Source organism: Oryza brachyantha, chromosome 3, assembly GCF_000231095.2.
Source record: "Oryza brachyantha chromosome 3, ObraRS2, whole genome shotgun sequence".
Taxonomy (NCBI): Eukaryota; Viridiplantae; Streptophyta; class Magnoliopsida; order Poales; family Poaceae; genus Oryza; species Oryza brachyantha.
In genome coordinates this window covers 463,322-489,326 of record NC_023165.2, presented here as the reverse complement: position 1 = coordinate 489,326, position 26,005 = coordinate 463,322, and the positions used below count along the sequence as shown (strand labels likewise).

The window sequence follows — 26,005 nt, the reverse complement described above, 5'->3', positions numbered from 1 at the left end:
TTTGAAGGCTTTGTTGGAAAAATTTCTATAGGAATAAAATTCTCTAAAATTTCTATGAATTTTCTTTGAACCAAAGGGGCCTTAGAAAAGTATGAATAGTATGAAAGCTAACATAACAATATTCTTCGCAAGTTTACTGTTAAAAACCATAGAATTAAGCTAACAAATTCCGCTGCAAAATGGAACCTTTTAAGAATTTGGGGCATTGACCGGTCAAAACAGGTAGTAGCAGTTGAGTCAGCATAGGATTCTAACTCTAGATAGAGACCCAACAGTTTAAACGAAGCCTCTGAACTTCTGAAAGTCTGAATGCCTGACTGACGAAATAAATGGAACAGGAAGGACCAAAACAGACCATCTTGTGCATCATCTGCCACCACAACTGAGGGCTCGTTTAGTTCTTAATTTTTTTTTAAAAAAACATCACATTAAATATTTGGACACCTAAATAAAGCATTAAACATAGATAAATCAAAAAACTAATTACACAGTTACGAAAAAATCTTAAGACGAATCTTTTAAGTCTAATGAGAAAGTGATTAGCCGTAAGTACTACAATAACCAACATGTTCTAATGATGGATTAATTAGGCTCAAAAAATTCGTCTCGCGGTTTCCAGCTGAAATCCGAAATTTGTTTTGTAATTAGAGTACGTTTAATACTTTAAATATGTATCCAAAAACTTGATGTGATGTTTTTGCAAAAAAAATTTTGCAAACTAAACACCACCTGAGAAACGTTTGCCACAGTATCAGTAAAAATAGAGACTTCACAATACTAAAAATGATCTTTTTGAATCTGATCGCTTTTCACAAGTTAACATCGTGGGCTCATTGTTGGTTCAAGATTACAGTATCACTCTTGAATCTGATTACTTTTCACCAGTTAACATCATGGGCTCATGGTTGGGTTGGTTAAAGACCGCAGAATCACTCCTACCAACAAACATGTCACGTTAGTCATCAGTTGCATACTTCCTAGTTGTCCAGCCAGCAAAATCCACTACGTGACAAGGTCCCATCAACCTGGACGGACAGATGGACAGTTCCACTTGCCATTGTCACTGTCCACCATGAGTGATATCAGTACAGCACTGTAGCTTAACATCGCACAGTCCACTCTTCTCGATCGGCGCGATGAGCATGGTGAGGTTGTTCAAGCACGAACCACAACAACGTACAGGCCGGCATGCTGTGTTTTGAAGTTTTGCCTAAGTTGCAGAAGTCCAGATAAAATTCCAGTACTCTGGAGGGCATCCTATTTCACCCCAAATGAACCAACATTTCATCCCGAAAATTAGACCATCTTGAAATACATCTTCCTTAATCATCTTCAGATGATAAGAATTCAACCATTTGCATTCCCCTTCCAGCAACAGCAATCCAGTATTTCTTCTCTCTACTGAAAATACAACAATCGTGAGAGAATTCAAAAGATAAGTTAATTACAAGGAAATTATATGCACACAGAAACACCTCACCGCTCATGAAAAACATCCAGAGTTTCTGGCTCAGGCACACTGATGATAACATGGGAATACTCGGTGAATCTACCAGATGGTTCCATCTTCCAACATCTTATTCTTTGATCAAGACCAGTAGAGAAAGCCCATAAACCATCTGTCCAGATGCCTATGACAAGTATGCGAATGCGTGAGCTACATCATCCAAAAACAGGATTGAAGTGAAAAAATAATAATTTAGTAAATTGGTACTAACAGTGACAGACCTTTAACTGCTGAACTGTGAGCAGAAGGAACCCTTTGCTGACAAATAACTTTAACTGTGCTATTGTCAGGTGAGTGTAGACTTGTATTTATCGAGCAATCCTGAAGAGATCCTAATGTAAAACAGAAAGAATGAACAGCTTGATCATCCCCACCACTTAAGACACAGTAAGACATGCCAGGAATTGAGTATGAGCAATCCTTCATCTCTGAGACATGGAGGCAGTTAACACCTGACTGGTGAACACCAGAGAATATATGCAGTGGTGTCACTACAGGTAAATTACATGATTGGGAGCTTGAGAATACATAGTTCTGGTTGTTTGTGGTACCAATTTCTTCCACACTAGAAGTTTCAGATGCATTTTCAGTGGCACTTGGAGTATCCGGGTTGCTCCTATCAGGAAGAGACGCCGCTTCATTTATCTTTTTCAAAGAACGATCTGGCAGTGTTCTCCACCTGCGACGACCGCCTTGACTTCCTCTTCCAGTTCTGGGCCGCTTTTGGCAATCAGTGACCATGTGTGGTTGAGTCTCTGATAGTAGTTGCATAAATCCATGAATAGTATCTGTAAGGTCCCAGAGAGTAACACTACCATCTGTAGATCCGCTCACAACAATGTATGTATCTCGACTGTATGCATTTTCTGGAAACCGGAATTAGAGCTTCATTGAACTGGACATCATTATCAGACACCCATCTTTCCCCAAAAGCCCCACACACACCCATACATAAAAAGGAGAAAGCAAAAGAAAAACATAACTAACCTTTGCAGTTGACGCTAGCTGCAGCAATAATATGCTTGAGGACCAGAACCGGTGATTCCTGAGGAGCCAACAAAGCAATATCAAACCTGTATAGAAAGGGGCAGCTGGTTATACAGCCAATAGTACTACAAAATACAAAGTTTACAAAATTATACTACATACCAAAGCCTAGAAGGCAAAAGAAGAGCACGGAGGACAATTGTAGCGTCAGAGCAAGCAACAACAACAAAACACACAGTCAATCTGACAAAAAAAAGAGAATTGGTTAAGATTACCCTTATTCTTTCAAGAGATGATAAAAATGATACACTAGACCCTATGCTGTCAGCAGTGCATGAGTATACACATATCATATCTCACTTGGTAGAAGGATGTTCCAAAAGAAATGCTGTAACTGAAAGATAACGCCAGTCATTTTCCAGCTGGTCCATGATAACCTGGTTGGGTTGCACCACAGAGTAATCCCCTTCATCATTATTTTGTTTTACATGGCCAATCTTCGACCTATTGGTAAGCTTTGGAGGCATATGAGTAGAAAGCCACTGAAACGTCATGGCAGGATCACCATCCCCCGTACTTTCAGAGCTTTGCTTGGAGTCTACATCTAAGACACTAGAACACACAAGTCTATTTTCTGCAACCTTAGGTTGTAAAACCCATGTAGTCAGGACTTGCTTTGATCCAACAGATATTAATAAGCCAATGTTGTCCTTGTTTTTGATTAAAATGTCATCAGAATCGCCCTTAGGTATGGTGTTACACGATTTATCTAACAATGTGTAGGCCTTCTGCACAAAGCATGTCGCCCTCACAGCTGACCCGCCAACATGCTCCCCCAGCAACTTGGAGGAACACCATCTTCCAGCACTATTAATTGTGGTCCTGTAACAAACATCAAGAGCAAAAGGTATCGTTTACATCCTTGCAAAATAAAAAAAGGTACAATTTACAGAACACCTGAAATGAACAGCTATACTTTTCCAATGCTGTATAAAATAGAGAACCAGAAAGTTATATCGAACTGTGTTTGATTCTTGCGTATCAAATATGCAAATCATTACCCTGTAAGTCGTACGGTTCCATCTTCGCATCCTGTTGCAATATACAGATTTGAGCTCTTCTCAGGATTTGAATAGCCTGCTAGATCTATGAAGCACAAAGAATGCACTTCTCTTCCATGGAACTGCATATGGAGAACTTGAGGAAGCAGTTTCTTGTCTTGTGTTGGTGTCCAGTGCCTACGAATGTGAATATTATGATCCTGCTAGAAAAAGAACAGCATCAATTTAACTATCTGAGGAAAAATATATAGAACCTCAGGTGACTCACTTCTATAAATTAATAATCGACACACACACACACACAGTAACAAGTATAGGCAGTCAACACACTGAAAGCCGTATAAAAGCAATATGAAATTGCAGATACAAAACAGCATAGGGGAAAAGGAACCACGAGCAAGAGAAACACAAACCTTAAGAAAGGCAAAACAATTCTGATACTCAGGGACCGTGCCAAGATAATACGAATAAGGACGCCGCCATCCTCCACATGATATTTGAAGCATCTACAGAAGATGAAAATTCAGAGTAATAGATTGACTGAACTATCGGTTGCTCCAACTTCCCAATTCATGTGGTATGTATTACCTACTTACCTTTGTTTCATTTTCTAGGTCCCAAATGATAAAATCTGCAGAAGTGAAGCCTATAGCATAGGTGCTAAGCAATTGATTTTCTGAGGCATGATGAGAAAAGACGGACTGAACAGTGCCCAGCTCTTTTACTTGTCTCATTCCAAAAAATTCAATCTTTTGCACATTTCTGTGACACTTGAACAAACAAATGCAACCATCTCCCCCTGTCTATAAAATGGTCAATGATCAAAGCGAATGCAGGATAAATTCATGAAAAAAAGGAATAACAAAGCACTTTAAACATACAGTGTGAATTTCAAGATGATCAGAAGTTGAGGTAATTATATGAACACTTGTGACACTAGAAATGCCATGGGCTCCTTTAAAACGATCACATGAAGGCACATTCTGTTGTATCCCATTGCTCTCATGTGCTACCAGTACTTTAGGGAAAGGAAAGGCAGTGATGTTACCCTTCTTATCACCGGCTATAAGGATCTGCATAGAATAAGGGCAATGTTACAAAAATTATATTCAAATCAGACAAATTTAATTAATTGTTTCTAGCAGGATCATATCATTCTCTTCTACCAAGTACCAAACAGGCTACCAGATACATTTTTTATCTTGTTTCACTATTTTTTCTGCTTGGTCTAAATCAGGCACTGGCATTCTAGTTATATAACCCTAAAGAATCAACAATCCTACAACCATAATACTAGCATCTGCTGCCCACACAAAATAATAGTTAGCAATTCAGCGTGTTTAATCTTGCCTTCAATGAGAAAAAAGTTTTAAAATAGTTACCTCATCCTGAGGAGATACATCTAAGCACATGATTCTTGCCCCAAAGGAAGATTCGAACACAGCGATAAGGGGAACCTTCTGAGATGTAGCATCAAGGGTGTCTGAAAAAAGGGCATTCCTTATGTCCCATAGCTTAAGCACACCTCTAGGATCGGCTGTGAAAATGTGTCTGCAAAAGAAAAGAAGAAAATTGGTGAGCATAATGAATGCTTGCTGACTGATGTATTTTAAGTAAGAAAAGATTGAGCATTCCACAGACCTACATTCAAGTGACTTGCACCAGTATACTCCTAGTAGTTGTCTATCTTTTTCTGCTAACCAGGTAAAAGATAAATCTATTTTAGGTCCAAGATCACTGACAGTTAAATAGACAACAGTAACATTTCCACGTCCATCTCCAAGGGCAATGATATCTTCCCTATTCGGTGAAGTGTCTGAATGCATTACCATAGCATCCATGCAAATAATTGGTGCCATATCAGCAATCTGAATAACCTCAGTCCATATTACATCTTTGGAATTAGAGAACTCCGCATGATGCAGATATCCATTGTTTGTGGCAATATAGAGATCATTTTCTTCTACAAAGTGTAGGCACCGTACATACTCACTTTTGCTGTGATCAACCAAACAGGCAATAACTTTCACCATCACACCACGAAAGATAGAGATAACATGAAGATTATGACACATCACAGAAATGCCATACCTATCCAGGGGACCATGATGTCCTGACACTGTAGGGGATGATATTGAAAAGAACTCAGAATCATGATTGGCATTGTCTGAGTCCACCTTGTCTTCTACTTTGTCATGAAAAGATGAGTTCCATAGATGGTGCACTTTGATAGCTGAGTCAAACCCAGCAGTGACAAGTAGTAGTGTACTTGGATCATATAAACACCGCCATATTCCTCGGCCACTACAACATAGAAGAAGCAATGGCAAATACAAGTTCTCCTTAGGGAGACATTCCCCCAATTCCTAATTGTTAAACTCCAGGTTACAGTGTAGCTAAGTGATCAGGCCAACTTACATGTGTTCCCGGAACTTCTTGATTAGCTTTCCATCCATAGCCCAGATGCAACAAGAACAATCCTCACCAGCTGTAATAACTATCTAAAAGGCCAGTTCAATTGGAAACATTAAGATATATTTAGGACAACTAAAAGAGTTCAGCGAGAAAAATCAAATTATATTTTAAGTTGCAAAAAAATAGTTTGGTCAACTTACAGAATCTGATACATAGCAATCCCATATTCTAGCACTATGCCCAAAGATTGTGAGTTTTGGTATAATCTGAATATCATCTTGTCCAGCCGCCTTATTGACAAAGTTTTGTGACTGAGAATTCAACATCCAGATGCGAGCACTGCCATAGTAACAAAGATAAGTAGATAACACAAGTAATACGGAGGACCGAGGTTTTAAAACAAGATCTTCCAGAAGGTGGATAAGAGAATCTGACGTAGAGGATGCAGAGGGAAGTGAGGGAAAATGAGCCAACCTACGATCATCGGAAACAGACATAAACTTTGATCCATCAGAGGACCAAGCTATTCTAAATATTGAACCTTCATGTTCCTTCAGCCTTCCAAGATGCATTGCTATATATTTCTTATCACTAAAATGCATATTCTCGTAATCCTCTACACCATGAGTGTTCCTTTTGTATGAGCTTAACAGGGATTTTTCCAGGGTTTGGGATACCAACTTCCAAATAAGAATCTGGGAAAATAAAGTTACTACTGAGAACAAATTTATAGACGAAAGGGAATACCATGCCTAAACCAAGATTCTTTTTCTCAGGATTTTGCCTGTTGTAGAGTGGAGCTGAGAGTACCTGGCAAACTTACCTCATTTAAAATCGTTCCAGAAGCCACGAGAAGAGATTTAACAGAGTCTCCCCACATTCTCATCGAATACAGAAGGCACTTCTCTGCATCCGGAAAGCAATACCAGAACCAAGTGTCAACAGAGCTTCCAGCACAGAAGATGCCATATCGTTAGGATAAAGGGAACACTGAGATGCTCAATTGCTCATCAAACCTGGTGATTTCACTCGGGTAAGAAACAAACGCTTGCTCAAATCCCATAATGCCACGGAATTGTCACTCAAACCGATCGCGAGTAGCCCATCAGCCTGCTCACAAATCATACTAGCCGCCATTAAGTAAAAAAATGGAGGTTTATCAGCGTAGAGCACGTAGCTAAGCATCATACCTCCAGGAAGCAGGCGTCCAGCACCCAGTGATCAAATCCCGGGAGCCTCTGCTCCAGCTCCAACCGCACGCTGCAAGCTTCCCCATCCTCCACGTCGACGCGGAGCCTGAAAACCTTCACCCTCCTCTCACCGAACACTGCCATGGTGACATCGACAGGAGACGAGCCGTCCGGGCAGCTCGGGGCGCCGCGGGGCTGGATGCCGTGCACGCGCACGCCGTAGAACACTTGGAAGGAGGCCGCAAGCCTCGCGGCGTCCACGTCGTAGACGAGCAGCTCCGATCCGGTGCCTGCAGCGGCAAACAACCATAGGTATCGATGCACACACGCCTGGAGTGACACGGAGGAAAGGAGGAGGGGGTGATACCGGCGAGGAGGACGGGGCGGGGGCAGGAGGGGAGGAAGGAGAGCGCGGAGACGTCGCCGAGGTAGGAACCCGGCCGCAGGTGGTCGCCGGCGGCCATGGGGAAAGCCGGAGGAGGGTGGAGCAGCCGTACTGGAGTAGTAGGTTTTTTGGGGGTTTAGGCCATGGCCTCTTGGGATTTGGGCCTTCCTTTGCGGGGTGGCTTTTGGGCTTTTATTTGCGGTGTGGACTTTGTCATTTGGGCTTTGATAAGCCCCTCGTTTTTTTATGTTTATAAGTAAATATTTAAATTTTGAAACTTAGATTTAAAGTTATTTTAAAGTTTTTAGCATTTATTTTTTATCACTAAGAATATATGTAATTCGTATCCTTAAATTTATTTTTTAATTGTTATTACGTGGTTCCGTTTATGTTTATAAACCCTAAAACAACGAGGCTATAGAGTTGGGCTTCATATGCCCTCTAGGGCTCTACCTTGTTGCTTGCTTGCAGGGATGAAAAGAGTTAGAGACGGTATCATTATTTTATTATTTTTACGAAACAGTAAAATCTCTATATTTATGAATTGGATTTAAGCATTTAGTTGTAACTTAAATATTAAATGGACAGTTTTCTTAAAGACTAAAGTTTAAAAACAGAAATGATAAAAAAGATATCATTATTATCATTATTGTATTAGTATTTGGAAGCCGCACCAGTATGGTCAGTAAATTTTCATACCGTTAACATGCCGCTTCCAAGCTCACACAGGCTCTCTCCGACTTCCCAAGAACTTCATTCATTCAGAGGCGAACTTGGCTGTATAATCTGAGTACTTCAAGCTTGACATTAAACTTCAAGACCCGGTTCGAAAATTTCATCCAAAACTCATAAAATTGCATAGCAAACACCCGCTACCACTACTGGTTATGATAGGCATATACTATATCGGTTAATGACCGTAATATACACGGAAAAGAGAGCGGGCCTAGATATCATCATTTATTATTATTCTACCGTGCAAAAACACTCACTTTTGACACCGAAAGCCTGATCGGTGAGTAGTCATAGATGTTGACTCAGCGAAATCCTGACAAGCTGAAATTCCTGAACCCTGAGCTGAGTCACTGATGTGGATGTTAACCGTAGCTTGAGAGAGAGAGAGAGAGTCAAAGATAGACAAGAAAATCAACATTTGTCAAGGAGGATTCCCGAACTGAAGCCTCTATTGCATGGAAACGCCTAAGAAGTTTTGTTGACAATTTGGCATGCTATAATGATCATTCAGGTGAGGTGAAGATGACACTTCACCACCCAGGAAGCCTTTATAAGAGACACCAAGGATATCATCCAACACTCTTAGTTCCCATTCTTCACATTTCTATCAGGACACTGCTATCACTGTCTGTCTCTTGCTGAGACATCAAAATTTCAACACTTCAGATGGCTCAGGTATATATTATCGTTTGATGTGTTCTTCTTCCTCCTCTTGATTTTCCTTCGCTTTTCCATGTTCCATGTTGATCTTGGTGTTTCTGCTACTGAATTTCGACATCTTCAAACTGAAACAACTTACCGATGGATGAGCAGAAGGTGGTGCTCAAGGTTCCAACCATGTCTGACGACAAGTCGAAGCAGAAAGCGATCGAAGCCGTCGCAGATATCTACGGTAAACAATTAGCACACCCTTTCTTGCTTGTTCTTTGCAGTTTGGATTACACGTGCTGTCGTGCAATACTCAAAAGACTGAATTACGTATGCTACTGTCTCGAATCTCTGAAAGTTAAATCTGCTATGACACTGAAATGGTTTGTTTCAGAGATTGCGACCTTCTTAGTTTTATTTCATTTTCTTTTCGTTCGCCGTTCGTTCTTCAATGTGTTGTCTAATTATTCAGAAAGATAGCTTTACAACTAATCAATAACTGGATTCTTGTGATAAAGAAACATCGTTAGGTGGAGCTCGATTGTGATACCTGATCAGACTCGGTGACGTGAGTCAAGGGATAGGTCGTCCACATGATATATTACTATAGTTTATAGGTGAAGATTATGTTAAAAAAACTTCTTATCATCGCATGTTTCATGGAGAGAGTTGGTGCAGATTGGCACGTTTCAACATGTGGATGATTGGTTATGACTTATGATGTACTAACATGATTAGCATGGTTGATTCAAAAAAATAGTTCAAATCCAACCACTGAAGTGACTGAAACTTATTTTTTAAAAATTAAATCAGCTCTGATCAGATGCAACAAATACAAACAATGGAGCATTATCCGTCGATCATTTCGTTTGGGTGCAGGTATTGATTCCATAGCTGCAGATCTCAAGGACAACAAGATGACCATCATTGGTGACATGGACACCGTCGCGATCGCAAAGAAGCTGAGGAAGCTCGGCAAGATCGACATCATCTCAGTTGGACCTGCCAAGGAGGAGAAGAAGCCAGAGAAGAAGGAAGAAAAGAAAGAAGAGAAGAAAGAGGAAAAGAAAGAGGAGAAGAAGGAAGAGAAGAAAGACAAGAAATGAAGCAACTCATCTTGAAATTAAATCCAATATCATCACGCGAAACGGCAAACAAAAGCTTGATCCTCCACCTGAGTGGTGTCCCTGTTGAGATATTATCACCTTGTAGTTTGCACATTATATATACACCCACAGCTGCAGAAATCAAACCGTTTATATGTCACATCGAACGTTGTTTCCTCGTCATCTTAGCTTAAGCTTAGGCTTTGTTTAGTTCCTAAATTTTTTTTTCAAAACATCACATCAAATCTTTTGAAACCTAAATAAAGCATTAAACATAGATAAACTAAAAAACTAATTGCACAGTTACGGAAGAAATCTTTGAGACAAATCTTTTGAGCTTAATTAGAAAGTGATTAGCTATAAGTGCTACAGTAACCAACATGTGCTAATGATGAATTAATTAGGCTCAAAAAATTCGTCTCGCGGTTTTCAACCGGAATCTAAAATTTGTTTTATAATTATACTACGTTTAATACTTTAAATAAATATCGAAAATTTGATATGATGTTTTTAAAAAAAAATTTATAAACTAAACACCACCTTAGCTGCCATGCACGCCGCCGCACAGGATGCAGAATTCAGAAAGACAAAATGCTGAGAATGTGGGCAACTTTCAAGCCATCCCATCAGATATTCAGATGCATGATTAGCTGCAGATAAGCATCACCAGCACAGCTTTCGATAGGAGCTCGGCGATTCCGGTGGCGGCAGAAAACCTGAAAAATTATGGACCGGTACCCATGCTGGTGCTTCTGGTGTTATGTTGGTTTTCAAAACAGTGTTGGTGAAGGCGAGAGGCGACCGGCGGTGACGGGCCATTGGAGGACCAACCCGTGCTCTGCTCTGCTCTTCCTAGCGGCGGTGACGGTCACCAATGCGCTCCTCAGAATTCCATGGTCTCCGTCACCGCACAGTGTCGATGGAGATGTTTGCATGCTAGCCTCAACTTGACCATGTTTGATTACAAGTATGGATCTTCTTTTCCTTTTGGAGTCAGCCATTTCTGCATGCTAGTAGTGCTGGCCAGGTTTCAATTCCTTTACCCTGCAGAGCTTTGACTCAACCGAATATTCTGAACATAAAATTACCGCTGATGTTTTATTTACCAGCAAATTGCATATTATCTAAACAACCTCTGTATTTTAATAGATGACAATTAATCTTTTTCATATCATTTGTCTTATTCGAAAACTTATATAGTTATTATTTATTTGTTGTTTTTGGATTTATTACCAAATGTATTTTAAGTATAACTTAAATTTTATAGTTTGCATAAATATTTTGAATAAGACGAATAATCAAACATATGACAAAAAGACAACAACATCGTATATAAAAATAACGATGGACTATTAATTTTTTGAAAAAAAATGGTAATATACATTACCACTCATTTTGGTTAAAAAAATCTACTATTTAGGATATAATTTAGTCAAACATTTAAAATTTCTTCATCAATATTTTTTTCTTAAAGGGTACCTTTGCCATTATTTAAAAGTACCAGGATATATTATATTTTCTAGTGTGAAACTAGAAATCAAAATTTTACATTAAAACTTTAGTACTTCCATGTAATTTCTTAAGAACAGTAAAAACTCTCTTTTAAATGTTTAGTTCAAATACAAAACAAATAATATACATAGTTTTTTTTCAAAGTGTACTATCATAATATTATAAACTTATTATGTTTTATAAATTATTCTATCACAAAATTGTTTTATGGAATTGTAGAATTTTAACAAAATATTACCCTAAATAATAATTACTTTTATCAGGGAGAGTATGTAATAGACCGCTCCACAAACATAAAGATTTAAATATGACCTCTATAAGACAGGGAAAACAAATACGACCATATTCATGTCCATACTAGTAAGAGCTTAATTTATCTTTTGTTATAATCCATAGAAATTGTATTTTAACTGGTATATTTATGGAGTAATATATCATATATTCACATGTTAGTCTATCTTATCAAAAATATTTAATTTTTCTATAACTAATTAGATGGCATGCACGAGTCACGATGACACATCTCCGTAGTTTAAAACACATTGCTTTATTTTACTTGATTGTCCTTTTTAGGTAGGCTATTGAACTTCTTTTGCATTGAGGCTATCATTCGAGGCAACACTTGTTTTGGAAGTAGCAGTCGTTTGTTTCAAAAGGATTTGCACATGAAAAGGTAAGAATACAAATTCATTTGATTGAATAGAGTAGGAAACTAGGAATACGAAATCCTTTGGATTGAATAGAGCATCGACGTTCGTTTCAAAGGAACGAATCAAAGGAGAACTATTGAAACTTTCCAGCTTATCAGGAGCCCCAGTGGACTAAAGCCCAAATGCCCTATCTATGTTGCCAAGTTGAAATTGGGTTTCGCAGCAGACAGCTTCCCTGAAAGTCTGAAATCGTCGATCGATGCATGATGCCATTTGTCTGCAGCGAGCGAGCGAGCGAGCAACGAGCACCTACCACCGGACCAACCTACAGAATTAATCACGAACGATTGAATGCAGTCCATACATGCCCATCGCCACTGGATCGGATTAATTGACGACCATGATGTCGATTATGGGCTTCGCTAGATTTGTCAAATCCAGACTCCCTGTGTATACGTACGTATATTGTTAGATGCCTAGCTACTGCTCCCTGTGTATACGTACGTATATTGTTTTATTAGAATACGAGTTTAAAAAAACTACTCTATTAAAATATAATCCACCCATTTTTTATTTAGTATCATTAACTTTTGAAACTACGTTTGATTGTTCGTATTATTTAAAACTTCTATGCAAATATACAAAACTATATGTCATCTTTAAGGTTACTACTCAGTAACATAGCAAATCATAACAGAATAATTAATAATATGTATTTTTTGAATGAGACGATGATTAAACGTATATCTGAGAGTCAACGACTTTAAATTTAAAAAAGATGGAGAGAGTAATTTTTATGACAAACATGACATTATTACATTTATATTGAAATATTTATCTATAATTATATTTTGACGTCACATAAATAATATATTAATAATGTAATAAACTATTATACTAACGAAACTTAAATACGTGATGTAGAGAGATGACTAATTAAAGAATGATCGAGCCAATTATATTTTGAAGTCGGTGACAAATTAAAGCGAAACAGTTGAGAGTATACCACATAGGAGTATTGCTGTAATTTAATCGGTCTCTTTGGATTTCTGTCAGCTCGCCCGATGGCCAAGATCAGTCGACCTCGTACAGTTGCTATTGGAATTAACTCGCTCCCATACACACGTGGCGGCATCAGCCAGGCCACGTGTGCATGCAGCGCCTAGAGCGGCGAGAGGCAGACGGCTGTGGCTACAAATACGCGGCGAATTCGTAGCTACAGCTTCAGCACAGATCGAAGTAGTAGCTAACAGCTAGCTGATCACTTGATCGATCGAGAGGAGAAGCGGCAGCACGCGATGACGCCGACGGCGACGACGATGAGGAAGGTGGCGGCGGTGGTGCTGGTGGTGGTGGTGGCGGCGTGCAGGTGCAGCGACGCCGCCGTGCCGTGCAACGCCGGGCAGCTGACGGTGTGCGCGGGGGCGATCGCCGGCGGGGCGAAGCCGACGGCGGCGTGCTGCTCCAGCCTGCGCGCGCAGCAGGGATGCTTCTGCCAGTTCGCCAAGGACCCGCGCTACGGCCGCTACGTCAACAGCCCCAACGCCCGCAGGGCCGTCACCTCCTGCGGCATCGCAGTCCCCAGATGCCACTGATCCATCCACAGCTTAATTAATCTGCTGCCTCCAATTCGATCAAACATCATGCATATGTCTGCGTATTTGTACGTTTTTAATTTACTCGTGGCGCCTCACGATGCGCAGCGTGAATAAAGGATGCATCCGTATGGACCGTATATGCATGTTACTGGCTGCGGCTTGCACCCCCTATTTTCACTTCACTTGCATTTACGTGGCAAAACTTAAATTTTCAATCAAAAATTTAGAACATTTTATTGTAGTTTATTTTTTAGTTTTGGATTTTAAATCACCGAGAATACGCATATAAAATTTTTGTTATAAAATATTTTTTATTCATTCGACCTTTTAAAAGACAAACGATCGCCTATACTTATTGGATGGGTTTGGATCACCTATGGTTACAACTGCAACCATAAGTAAAGGATTTCTATCCTGGTTTCTGTCGAAGGCTATCCTTTTCTTTTCCGGTTTTGGATTTTCGTTTACACTTAAGAATCTAAACGATATATGTTTTTATAGAACAATTATTTAAATTTATTTATTTATTAATACTCTAAAATAGCTAATGATAAAATTCAAACAATTGATCGATTTCCGCTAATGTTCAGACGGAGCTGAACTTTCAACGCGCATTGCATGTTGCTCTGAAACGTGCGGCCTTATGTATCTTGGGCCGGAATGGGAGTTCCACCTACGTGCGGTCCATAATCTGCAACGGAACTGCACTGCCACTTGTTGGGCTGGGACGAGGATCGCCACCGTCGTACGGCGCATATTGACACCACCGCTCGGTCGCCAGAAAGGGATTGCCCCGAACGTCAAGTTGGGCCGAACAGAGATACCGATGGCTTTGAGTCCTGTTACTGTGTAGCCTTCTGCCCGTTTGGGTAGGTCCTGGTTTCACTTATCGATTATCGCGATAATACATTATCGTCCAAGCCACCAAGACTTGATAACATATGGTGCGGTTTTATTCGGTAAATATTGCGATAATTTATTTAAATAAATTAGAAAAAAAATCTGAAATAAATTCATGATGATATATGTGATAAGCGTATATATATCTTGATAATTGTGACATATCACGCGGTTTTCACAAAAAAACTACGATAATACAAAGACTATCATAATTATCATCCTAGATGCGGCGATTATCGTTACTACCAAAACCACGATAATCATCCACTATTACACAATATCGTGTGGTTTGACCACTTAAACCATGACAATTTTTTTCTCAAAGAAAAATTAAATTCAAACCCATGTCGTTTATCCACAATTGTCCGATAATCATTTCTCCGACAGCTAACAATTTCAAAGGAAAAATGAATAAATGATAAATGCGACTAACAGTAGGGGTGGACATAGTAATCTAGAGTTGGTTTTAGTTCAACTAAGGCCCTTTTTGTTTGAGCTTATAAGTAGACTTTTAAGTCAAAAGGCTTAAGCCTAAACAAACAAACAATTTTTAATTGAATTTTTGAAGCCATAAGCCACTCTGATACGATTAAGCCAATGAGATGGATTCAAGCAACCTTTTTGGTTTATTTGAAACAGAGGTAGTACCTCATTATTATTTTTGAAGCTTTAAAGCTACCAACTTACAAATCATATAAGCCAAAATATCATCTTAAAAGCTTAAGCTAACAAGCCTGAGCCCAAATAACCATATTGCAGGCAGAACCGCAGAAGTTTCGCTTATCAAATTTATCAACTTGCCACGTTTGACAAAAGTTTGTTTTTTTATACAGCGCACGTGTTCAATCGGAGAAGCTGTATTTTCAAGGATGAGTTTGGGCTGGTACATTTATATGTGGGCAAAAGTATGCTTATCAAAAACTTCTCTTACCTTACTTGGGTCCAAATAGCGTGACAAAGTGTAGCAAGTAAACCAAGTACGTCTTCACATTGCTTTCTACACATGCATCATTTTTACTTCACATCGGATTGCTGTCTACACCTGCATCTTTCTTTTCTAGAGAGAGAGGAGATTCTGCATCCGTATGATGTATCTGATGGACTTAGCTCACAGTATATATATCTGCTAGGGAGGTGGGCATCAATCGAATCATGCTAATCAAGTACTGATTTAGCGACAGATTAACTCGTAATTATCTGCTAATCATATAGCCAGGTGGGCTCGATTAAGGAGACATCCTAACTGTTAGGTGGTGATACTGATATAGGATCAGAGCTGGCAACCAACACCAACACCACCATGCATGATATGACGATGCCATAAAAAGCTAGCATGGCATCCGATTGATTTAGGCGTTGTTCAGTTTGTAATTTTTTTTCAAAAAATACGGATACATATTTGAAATATTAAATATAGTCTAATTACAAAATAAATTATAGATTTCGTCAAGAAACGACGAGACGAATCTTTTAAGTCTAATTAATCTGTCATTAGTACATATAGATTAATATAGCACTTATGGCTAATCACGTAGTAATTAGGCTCAAAAGATTCGTCTCACGATTTCTCTCATAACTGTCTAACTAGCTGTTCATGTATATTTAATGCTCTATTTTAGATGTCCAAAAATTCAATGCGATATTTTTGAGAAAATATTTTGGAAACTAAAGAGAGCCTGATACTCTCGTATACACATCGTCAATTCGTCATCCATCACACACAGCTCCAATTCGCTGTCCACCGTCACTGTCGTTGGCCATGCACAAAGCTTTCTAACGGCTGTTGCTGCTGCCTAGCTAGCTCTTCTCCATTGCTTCGTTTCTAAGGTTAGATCAACGAATGCATCCACACTTGATATTTTTTTGCAGTTTGAGTATCTTAATCATGCACCAACATTAATTTTATCAACGTACAGAATTTTTTTTAGAAAATAATTATTAACGTACAGAGAATCAGCGAACAGGTTAGGTTAGCAGCTTAGATATTGCAGCAGTTTCTTCAGAGAAGTTTGGTCATACTGATGATACCCGTTTTGCTGATCATAGTTTTAGTTGCCTGTGCGTTGAGTTGAGCTGTTGTCGTCCTGGAGAATCAATGTACGAAACTGAATGATTTCTTACATTCTTTTCTACTTGCAACAAAGGAAAAAAGGAGTAAGAACAGCTAGCTAACGAAGCACTACTAGTTGCACGTAATGTTGTTCTGAAGTGGACTGAATAAATTAAAGGGGACAGATTGGCAAACAAAAGTAGGTAATTATCGTTCCACCATACTAGTACTACAACACCTAACTTTAGTATCTTCTTAGACTGATGATTGATGATTCTCATTAGACTAAACTAAAGGTCTCAATAACCTGCAATGTCTGAACTCGACAGTTAAGCAGATGTACGTTTTTACCTGCAATTAATGAATTAATGGACCATAGCGACTCTATAATGAACTAATCTCGGCCGAACTCATATGCAGAGCTAACTTGTACTTCGTCTCTGCTTCACATTTACTCTATTAGTTACTATAGGTTTTTAAGTTAAAGTTTTACAGAAAAAATATGGCAATATTTTCAACAGATAATAACTACGTTATAACATATATTTAATATTGAATTAAAAAAAACCTATTCGGTGCTGCGGATGGTACTACACTTTACAATAGACCCAAAATAACTTATAACATGAGGCGGATGGAAAAAAAATCTACAGCTTAATTGTTTGACTTTTCTATGTAAAATATCGAACAACATTATTACAAACAAAAAATAGCTTGTGAGTAAAATTTTCATATATATGGTTTTTAGCGATCTAAAAACAAATGATGAAAAATAAATTATGATAAAAACCCCTATGATAACATCAAATTGAAAGCTGATAATTTAAATTTTAACTTATAAATATAAACAGAAACGAAAAGATTAGTTACCTAACCAATTAAACGACAGGCAAGGATATACTACCTCCATCCCATATTAAGGTCGTTTTTCAGTTTTTTAGATACAATATTTTGACTCTTCATCTTATTTGAAATATTTTTATGATTAATAATTTTATTGTTACTAGATGATAAAATATAAATAGTACTTTATGGTGACTATTTTTTTAAGTTTTTGTATATAAATTTTTTAAATAAGACGAATGGCTAAAATATTGGATACTGAAATTAAAAAATAAGGTTATGATAGTAAGAGGTAGTGCGCGAGAAAAGGAGAGAGGAAAGCGGAGAGGAGTGCCTGTGCATAGGCAACGAACGAACGACCGAGTATTAGCAAACAACCTGGAACATGGAAGATGGTGGCTGTCATCGGCCCCATGGTCGTAAAGCAGCTTAATTGGTTGGCGCCGGAGCTCAGCTAGAGAAGCCAAGACGACATGACGCGCACCCATCACCAAATCATTACTCATATCATTATTTAGCACTAATGTATGCTTCTTATTTAGCTAAGTAAATAATCAATTACATTTAACGTGTACTACCATATTATATAACACTACTCTGTAGTCTGTACGACCCTGGATAGAATGTTGTAGCATCTAAAATCTGATGTTTTTTTTCCCCTGGGCATAAAAGATTATAATGTTAGTAGCGTCGAATATAATAATGGTGTGATATGCGAGCTCACCAGACCAGCTCACAGCCTGCCTGGAAACAGTACGTCGTCCATCACTCTTGCTAATTAACTAAGCCACCCTTGATTGTGACACTAACTCCATCCATCCATCGCCTTCTTTTTATTTCTTTTTTAGCTTTCTTCCTTCCTCTATATACACACATATATCCTCCTCCGGTCCAGCTAACGGTTTACGCCTGATTAGCTGTTGTTTTGGCGAAACCATTTGCTGCTCGCTCGTCGTCGGGAGCAAGAAGAAGGAGACATTTGTGTTGTTTTCTGGAGGTGATCTAGCTTGCTCGATGGCCGAGGAGGCGAAGAAGGTGGAGGTGACCAAGGACATCGCCGAGGAGAAGGCGGTGGTGCCGCTGCCGGCGCCGCCCAGCCAGCACGACGACTCCAAGGCCATCGTCCTCGTCAAGGGTACGTACAGCAGTTTACACCACCCTCATCTCCGCGATCGATCGATCGGTTGATTTCATGGCCACTCGCAGTTTCAGCAGCTGATTCGTCTCATCAATTATCTAAGTTTCAGTTCTGCTTAATTACTTGCCAAGTATACTATGTTCCTTTGGTGAAATGTCTCTGTGATATGATGCATGTTTCTCCATGTATGTCCCTGCTAGTTTTGCTAGCTTTTTATCTAGGAGTATATGGGATTTTTAAGAGATCCCTTTATCTAGTACTGATTTAAAACCTGATTTCATGAGAAAAAAAACTACAAGGTTTAAAGATAATGAAGTGAAACTTAGGCTTCACTAAGGTAAAACAAACTGGTACTGCATAATTTGAAAATAGATGTCAAATCAATGCGAGGTAGAACGATCATCTACCAAGCTATTGTTCTAACTGCTTATACAAGCAGAGTAAAAGTTCCCTGCAAAAAAGGAAAAAAAGAAAAAGAAAAGGAGTACTGAGTGTAAAAATGAATGTTTCCTTTTTTTTTTTTCTGAATTCTGACTTATCCTTTCTTGTTTCCCAACACCAGATGCTGAAGCTACAGGAGGTTCAGCTGAAAGAGGTACTAACACAGAAATGATCATCTGAATCTCACTGTAACCAGCAAAAAATACTTCAGGTTTCATGCTTATGTGCTCATATCATTTCGTTTCCTCGTTGTTCAGATGCTTACCTCGCAAAAATAGTGTCCGAGAAAAGATTGGTACTGATCAATGCCTGGGAGGAGAGCGAGAAGGCTAGAGCAGAGAACAGGTACTATATTTTAATCAGAAATATTATCCACAAAAAAAAGGGTACCATATCAAAATACTAGCATTCAATTAGTGGTTGCTTAAAAGCGAAAAGAATCAATCAGACTACTGTAGCGCGTAATTACTGACATGGCACATCATCTCGTTCGCTGGTTAGCCATATTTGATGGAGAACTATTCTTACGGTGCACTCAAAGAGCAAAGTACCTTTCATATCATATCTGATGCATGCACTGACGTTGCACTCGTACCAACACTAGCTTGTACTACTACCTGAAAAATGCTGATGAAATTTCTTTCTGTCTCTGTCATTTTTCTTTGTCTGACTGAACAACAACAAACAGAGCGGCCAAGAAGCTGTCCTACATCACTTCATGGGAGAATGCAAAGAAAGCAGAGATGGAGGCTGAGCTGAAAAGGATCGAGGTAGACAGATCATCCGATGATTGAAGTTTTACTAACAGTTAAAACTGTTCAGTAACAATCACTCTCATCTTTCGCTTCTACTCATACTTATAAACCAAAATTTAAATTTTTAACCTTAAACTTAGAGTTGATTTTAAGATTTTTCATTATATATATATAAGTTTTATTTTTAAATTATTTTTTGTTTGTAAATATACCATTAGCCAAACAATCACCCCCAATAACAGTTGAGTTACTCTGTGACTGCAGGAGCAACTGGAGAAGAAGAAAGCAGCATACGAAGAGAAGCTGAAGAACAAGCTGGCGTTGCTGCACAAGACAGCCGAGGAGAAGAGGGCGATGACGGAGGCGAAGCGAGGTGAGGAGCTGATCATGGCGGAGGAGCTGGCCGCGAAGTACCGTGCAAAGGGCGAGGCTCCGACGAAGCTCTTCGGCCTCTTGAAAGCCTGAGAAGGAGAAAAGGAAAATGACGATGATGATGAGATGAGATGATACACGATATTTGCTGGGATTTGGTGTTGTTAGTATGGGACTGTAAGTGTATGTGCATGCATGGCATCCGTGTGTTCGTGCGTTTCGTGTGTATGACGTCTAGTTGAAGGCCAGTTGGTTCGTGTTTTGTGGGTTGGATGGTGTTTGATTTCTGGTGCATTTTGTAAAGGAATTTGTGTATATGCATAGGGAGTGCAGTTCTGATGGATTATGGATACGTTTATTCTTTCACGAAGATTTGTTAGTAAAACATTGGTTATTAATTGTTGTATATTGTCAAATGAAGAGTTAAACTTGCTCCTCCTTTTTATTGAAAGGTAGCACATGAAATTTTCTTGTACCATAAAACAACGATCCAATGGAAACCCAGAAATCCGCCTCCGCGCCTCGGAGAAAGCGTATAGCACAACACACTACTACGAGGCCATACAGTAGATTACTGGAGCAGCGGGATCCAGTTTGGTGGGATCAGAAAACTCGGGGACCCACTCGTCAGCGGGAGGGTACCCTCCGAAGAGACAGACAAACGGCTGCGGCGCCCGAGGCGTGGAGCCCACCAGGCCACCACCACCACGGCGGTGGCGGCGGCGGCGCCACCACTACCACCAACCCCGCCCACTACAACTAGTAGCGGCCATGGAATCCGCGCTCGCCTGAGCTTGCGCTGCACGCGGCGGCCTATGCCTCACCGCCCTCCGCTGGCCCAGCTCCGCCGCCTCCTGGTGCCCTGCTCCTCCTTCCTCCCCGCCGCCGTCGCCGCCGCCGCAGCCCCGGACCCTGGACGCCGCCGCCTCCTCCTCTACGCTCGCGAGATGGCCTCCATCGCCACCGCCGCCGACGCCGCTCAGGCGCGGGCAGGTAAGCGGCGGCACCGGCCTGATTGATTTTGCCTGAGCAGTTTGGTATGGCATGGATGCTGCTGCTGCTGCGCTGTGCTGATGTGAGGGATTGCGGGTGAATCGGTTTGGGATGCAGGTGGTGTTGTGGCGGCGGCGGAGTACGAGGACGTGATGGGGCGGCTCTCCTCGCTCATCACGCAGAAGGTGCGGGCGCACAGCGGCAACCGGGGGAACCAGTGGGACCTCATGGCGCACTACCTACAGGTCTATTTCTTCCTCCGCTTTGGCAAGTTTGATTGCCTATTAGGATGGTTTGTTTCATTCGATCGGGTGGGTTTGGTTGCTGCGGTGGCGCAGATTCTGGAGCTGGAGGAGCCGATCGCGCGGATGAAGGTGATTCACGTCGCAGGGACCAAAGGAAAGGTAAACTAACTAACCGAGGATTAACTCCAGCTATAATGCTAGATGTTGTGTGGTTTCCATTTCGATGAAGAATGTTTAGAGAGTAGAGATGCACGCTGCACAAATCATTAAAAGAGCAGCTCTATGCAGAATCTTGATGCAGGTATGCAACCAATATGCAACATTAAGTTTACCAATGCAACAGTTTGATTCTGTTTGGTACGGCACGTAATGCAACCAATTCCAGAGCTTTCCTGCCATGCTAAAAAAAATGCAGAGCTCTACATACTGTAAAACTCATTTGCTTCCTTATGATGTGGAGTTTGAACAGCACATGGGCTTTATCTACAGGGTTCAACATGCACGTTCACAGAGTCAATACTGCGATCATGTGGTTTCAGTACAGGGCTGTTCACCTCACCACATTTGATGGATGTCAGGGAGCGATTCCGGCTAAATGGGTAATTTCCTTTCCGTTGTTCTCCTTTACTCATCTTTGCCTCTAATGTTGAATTGTTGATTGCTAATGTTTCTCATGTCAAATTTCTGGATCTAGATGTGCTATGCCACGTCTTTTAAGTTATTTGGATAACTATGCGTTTTGCTAACTGGCATCCCCAGTAGCGGTTGTCGTTTTTTACTTTGCTCTAAACATTCTGTATGCTCTCTTGGCTTTCTATCAAAGGCAGGTCAATAACCTGTTTCCTAAAAAAGAACTATGCATTTTGCTTGTTCTGATCTAGCTCCTAATCGTGAGAGTATCAGGGTGGATATTTCTGAAGAAAAGTTTTTGAAGTACTTCTGGTGGTGCTGGAATAAGCTGAAGGTATATGTCTAACTCTGCTGTTTCATATGTGTTGGGTGCTAGCAGTGGTTAAAAAAAAACTATGGCATAAATGCTACCAGGAATTTGCACATTTTCTACATAAGCTATCTTGAGTTGTTTTGCTGCTTTTGTTATCAAAACTTCTAGATTATTATGTACATGGTGTACTTTCAGGAGAAGACTGACGACAATATTCCCATGCCAACCTACTTCAGGTTCCTTGCACTCCTAGCATTCAAGATATTCTCAGCTGAACAGGTGAGATAACAGCAAACACTTCATTCTCTTTTTTTACATTATTACCATTTGCGCCCTTTTATCTACATGGAGAGGATTGTAGCATTCAAAATTTCATTTTCTTCCTCCATTTTACTTGAATGACACTGTAATTTTAGGATTTGAATGTACTAACATAGAAGCACCAAAGACATATATCACACATTGCCTTTTGAGACTTGGAACCATTTTTCGGGAGAAACATTCTTTGATGGTTTACTCCCTCTTTTTTGGTTCAAACAGGTAGATGTTGCTGTTCTCGAGGTTGGCCTTGGAGGGAAGTTTGATGCAACTAATGTGGTATGTGATCTGCTGTTCTAGTAATGTATAGCTAGAGGTGGTGTGCACGTGTTCATATTGTGTAATTGAAGTGCAAGACTAATTTGAGCTATACCATTTTAGTATTGAAAATCTTGTTCGTATTAGGTTTTTTGCTATTTTTTTTCCGATCATCCTTTCATCCCACATAAAAGGTGTGATCACAAGGAAAACTGTAGAAGTAGTTAAAGTTTAGCTATATTCATTCAGGTATAGCCATATGTTGGTGTCTTCTATTTTAATCAGAGTTAAAGTTTAGCTTCTGTTTCTTCTGAATATTTATGAACTCATTCAGATCAAATACTGCATGTTGAAGACATGATGTATAAAAAACTCAAGAGCATAAGCGTGCAACAGGTCTAATAACTTTGTTTATCCGCAGGTTGAAGCACCTGTCGTTTGTGGAATATCTTCCCTTGGATATGACCACATGGAAATTCTTGGTTAGTCATGGAACTGACTGTTGATCCCCCTCTATTACTAGGAAAAGTAATTTCATGCTTTTGTCATGTGCCCAGGAAATACGCTTGGAGAAATTGCTGGGGAGAAGGCAGGGATTTTCAAGGTCTTTTTAGCTACTACCCTAACAAAGTCATGTACTACAAATTTAGGACGAAGTGTTCTATTATCACTTTCACTTGGAATTTTACCAATTAAAAGAAAACGTCTACCTCATATTTCTTGATTTTTTTGGGTTCCCTTTTGGCGTCTGATTAACAGAAAGGAGTTCCGGCCTACACTGCTCCACAGCCAGAAGAGGCAATGATTGCTCTGAAACAAAGGGCTTCAGAATTGGGTGTATGTTTTACTTTAAAACTTTTCCTTATGCGCTGTAATATTTGTAAACTTGATAATTAACACAGCTGAAAGCATCTTTTAAAATAAGTTAGTCTATGCCTCCTGAAGGTTTCACTCCAAGTAGCACATCCTTTGGAACCCCGTCAGTTAAAAGATCAGCATCTTGGACTGCATGGTGAACACCAATATTTAAATGCTGGCCTTGCAATTGCATTGGCTAGTACATGGCTCGAGAAGCAAGGACATGTAGATAGAATACCACTAAACCAAACTGTAAGTTTCAATCAATAATTCATGCTAATTTTTATATATAAAAAGGTTGTTGTGATAACTTCCTTCTTCTCTTATGGAATTTAGGACCCTTTACCAGATCAGTTTATTAGTGGGCTGTCAAATGCTTCTTTGCAAGGCCGAGCCCAGATTGTTAGAGATTCACAAGTGAGCTCAGGAGAGGAATTGGTTTTCTATTTGGATGGGGCTCACAGTCCTGAAAGTATGGAAATTTGTGCTAGATGGTTTAGCCATGTTACTAAGGAGGGAAGGAGAGTACCATCTCCCATGGCACCATCTCAGTCTTGTGGCAACTCTCAAAAGGTATGACTCACAGCTTCTCTACTTTCATGTGTACTTTCATCATACTTGAGTAGACTTTATTTTGCGTGCACCATATCATTGGCTTTCCCCTTATATGAAATTTACTGTTGGTCCAATTACAGATTCTTCTATTCAATTGCATGTCTGTGAGAGATCCTATGAGATTGCTTCCGCATCTTGTGGATACATCAGCTCAAAATGGTATGTAAAAGTGCTTGGCATGGAAAATAAGTTCATATACACTCATTTATCTAATACTTATGCATTATATTGTGTACTGGTTGTTTGCACTAACAACTAGAGTTTTGCACAAACTTCTTTATTCACTGCTGATTCCACTATTAAGTCGAATTTGTTCCTGTTCTTGGTTGAACATTTGCATTTACTGTTGTTCAATTTTGTTCAGGGGTCCACTTTGACATGGCTCTTTTTGTGCCAAACCAATCACAATACAACAAGCTTGGTACCAATTCATCGGCTCCTGCAGAGCCTGAGCAAATTGATTTGTCATGGCAATTGTCACTTCAAAGAGTGTGGGAGAAATTACTTCATGGTGATAAATGTTTTTCTTAATCTGATTGCTTTTAGCCATGCATGCTGCTTCTATTGTATCTATGCAGTTTTCTTGTTGAAACAAGTTATTTTTAGCCTGAAGATGGTATCTGAATTTAGAAGCAAACGGTGCAGGTACGAACAACACAAATTCCAGTGAGACCAGTCTGGTTGTTGAATCACTTCCACAGGCTATCGAGTGGCTGAGGACAAATGCCCGACAAAACCGATCGACTTCTTTTCAGGTAGGTGTTTTCATCAAACTATTACCTGTAACTTAGAAGCGTTAATGTTTCATCCCAAATGTGTTACTTCATGTTCACCATCACTGTCCTGCAATCTGTTATCTTTTTATATTTGGCATGTGGCCATGTTTAATGATCTTTCTCCCTTTTTTCCCCATAAATTCATTTTTGGAAACGCTGTAACATGTCTAAGCTAGCTTCACACTTCGTACTGATACATTTATGTCTGATACATTGAACCAGGTCTTGGTTACTGGCTCCCTACATCTCGTTGGTGATGTATTGAGATTGGTCAAGAAATGATACTTCCTCTTGGAATGATATATTTAGTTCAAACTGAAGCTGAGCATTTCGTGGTTTATGTTTGAGATCCCCCGGCGGCAGCCGGACGGTTGCAGAATACAACAATTTCAGGTGTTTTAATATCTATGCTGACCAGGTAGCGAGCTTCGTGTATACTCTCTTTTATGTGTTTTCATGGTTGTTGCTGCCACTGTAATCCGTATTCTTTTACCCAGAAAGCTTTAATGCCCATTATAACAAGTCATAGATTGAATACTCCACTTGAATAAGATGGTGTTCATGAGTAGGATATACTTTTGTAAGCTCCTGTTGAAGATGTGACGATTCATCTTTTGACGTTCATGTGCATTTAGTCAACTCTGAATGCCTGATCACAGACTTGCATGATTGATCTGATGATTTCCACTGATATCACAATGATATG

The 26,005-nt window shown here is 39.7% G+C and overlaps 5 protein-coding genes across 10 annotated transcripts; 4 read left to right on the top strand and 1 right to left on the bottom strand.

Annotated features, from left to right (window-relative positions):
- Positions 1-744: 744 nt before the first annotated feature.
- Positions 745-7,666, bottom strand: LOC102711140 (WD repeat-containing protein 6). 5 transcript variants are annotated; one of them, XM_015834255.2, is made up of 20 exons: positions 7,528-7,666; positions 7,161-7,450; positions 6,987-7,080; positions 6,794-6,876; positions 6,445-6,665; positions 6,171-6,309; positions 5,974-6,056; positions 5,647-5,859; positions 5,197-5,553; positions 4,938-5,106; positions 4,437-4,628; positions 4,152-4,358; positions 3,969-4,061; positions 3,556-3,755; positions 2,855-3,376; positions 2,657-2,737; positions 2,495-2,580; positions 1,729-2,373; positions 1,481-1,631; positions 745-1,401 (listed from the first exon to the last, which is right to left on the bottom strand). In XM_015834255.2, the coding sequence occupies exons 1-20, from the start codon at positions 7,622-7,624 to the stop codon at positions 1,323-1,325; spliced, it is 4,002 nt and encodes a 1,333-aa protein (XP_015689741.2). In that variant the 5' UTR covers positions 7,625-7,666; the 3' UTR covers positions 745-1,322. The 5 variants fall into 5 exon arrangements, with proteins under 5 accessions (XP_015689741.2, XP_040378157.1, XP_040378158.1 ...); XM_040522223.1 differs by lacking the exon at positions 7,528-7,666 and having other exon boundaries at positions 745-1,398; positions 6,171-6,665; positions 7,161-7,319; XM_040522224.1 differs by lacking the exon at positions 7,528-7,666 and having other exon boundaries at positions 1,729-1,839; positions 6,171-6,665; positions 7,161-7,319.
- Positions 7,667-8,847: 1,181 nt separating this feature from the next.
- Positions 8,848-10,194, top strand: LOC102707751 (heavy metal-associated isoprenylated plant protein 39-like). 2 transcript variants are annotated; one of them, XM_006649193.3, is made up of 3 exons: positions 8,848-8,955; positions 9,094-9,172; positions 9,808-10,194. In XM_006649193.3, exons 1-3 carry the CDS (start codon positions 8,947-8,949, stop codon positions 10,032-10,034), a joined length of 315 nt encoding a protein of 104 aa, XP_006649256.1. In that variant the 5' UTR covers positions 8,848-8,946; the 3' UTR covers positions 10,035-10,194. The 2 variants fall into 2 exon arrangements, with proteins under 2 accessions (XP_006649256.1, XP_006649255.1); XM_006649192.2 differs by lacking the exon at positions 8,848-8,955 and having other exon boundaries at positions 9,082-9,172.
- A 3,211-nt stretch (positions 10,195-13,405) lies between these two features.
- On the top strand, positions 13,406-13,937 carry LOC102707471 (non-specific lipid-transfer protein 2-like). Its single transcript, XM_015835122.2, has one exon. It carries the CDS (start codon positions 13,495-13,497, stop codon positions 13,789-13,791), a length of 297 nt encoding a protein of 98 aa, XP_015690608.1. The 5' UTR covers positions 13,406-13,494; the 3' UTR covers positions 13,792-13,937.
- Positions 13,938-18,463: 4,526 nt separating this feature from the next.
- On the top strand, positions 18,464-20,699 carry LOC102707194 (remorin-like). The gene is made up of 5 exons (XM_006649190.3): positions 18,464-18,722; positions 19,288-19,320; positions 19,424-19,511; positions 19,855-19,936; positions 20,186-20,699. The coding sequence occupies exons 1-5, from the start codon at positions 18,602-18,604 to the stop codon at positions 20,384-20,386; spliced, it is 525 nt and encodes a 174-aa protein (XP_006649253.1). The 5' UTR covers positions 18,464-18,601; the 3' UTR covers positions 20,387-20,699.
- Positions 20,700-20,916: 217 nt separating this feature from the next.
- LOC102710859 (folylpolyglutamate synthase-like) lies at positions 20,917-25,945 on the top strand. The gene is made up of 16 exons (XM_006650904.3): positions 20,917-21,286; positions 21,404-21,531; positions 21,625-21,690; positions 22,021-22,130; positions 22,435-22,495; positions 22,670-22,753; positions 23,015-23,071; positions 23,472-23,532; positions 23,608-23,654; positions 23,810-23,887; positions 23,996-24,160; positions 24,245-24,481; positions 24,604-24,682; positions 24,888-25,034; positions 25,169-25,278; positions 25,522-25,945. The coding sequence occupies exons 1-16, from the start codon at positions 21,109-21,111 to the stop codon at positions 25,579-25,581; spliced, it is 1,668 nt and encodes a 555-aa protein (XP_006650967.2). The 5' UTR covers positions 20,917-21,108; the 3' UTR covers positions 25,582-25,945.
- Positions 25,946-26,005: the final 60 nt, after the last annotated feature.

Excerpts from the sequence above, each read along its gene's own strand:
- LOC102711140 (XM_015834255.2), bottom strand. The coding sequence starts at position 7,624 with ATGGCCGCCGGCGACCACCTGCGGCCGGGTTCCTACCTCGGCGACGTC. Across the intron at positions 5,860-5,973 it reads AAGAAGTTCCGGGAACACAT|TGGCCGAGGAATATGGCGGT; the intron begins GTAAGTTGGCCT and ends TCTATGTTGTAG. Across the intron at positions 5,554-5,646 it reads CATCATGGTCCCCTGGATAG|CAAAAGTGAGTATGTACGGT; the intron begins GTATGGCATTTC and ends GGTTGATCACAG.
- LOC102707751 (XM_006649192.2), top strand. The coding sequence starts at position 9,082 with ATGGATGAGCAGAAGGTGGTGCTCAAGGTTCCAACCATGTCTGACGAC. Across the intron at positions 9,173-9,807 it reads AGCCGTCGCAGATATCTACG|GTATTGATTCCATAGCTGCA; the intron begins GTAAACAATTAG and ends GTTTGGGTGCAG.
- LOC102707471 (XM_015835122.2), top strand. The coding sequence starts at position 13,495 with ATGACGCCGACGGCGACGACGATGAGGAAGGTGGCGGCGGTGGTGCTG.
- LOC102710859 (XM_006650904.3), top strand. The coding sequence starts at position 21,109 with ATGCCTCACCGCCCTCCGCTGGCCCAGCTCCGCCGCCTCCTGGTGCCC. Across the intron at positions 22,496-22,669 it reads GGTGCTGGAATAAGCTGAAG|GAGAAGACTGACGACAATAT; the intron begins GTATATGTCTAA and ends GTGTACTTTCAG. Across the intron at positions 25,035-25,168 it reads GTGGGAGAAATTACTTCATG|GTACGAACAACACAAATTCC; the intron begins GTGATAAATGTT and ends CAAACGGTGCAG.
- LOC102707194 (XM_006649190.3), top strand. The coding sequence starts at position 18,602 with ATGGCCGAGGAGGCGAAGAAGGTGGAGGTGACCAAGGACATCGCCGAG. Across the intron at positions 19,321-19,423 it reads AGGAGGTTCAGCTGAAAGAG|ATGCTTACCTCGCAAAAATA; the intron begins GTACTAACACAG and ends CTCGTTGTTCAG. Across the intron at positions 19,937-20,185 it reads CTGAGCTGAAAAGGATCGAG|GAGCAACTGGAGAAGAAGAA; the intron begins GTAGACAGATCA and ends CTGTGACTGCAG.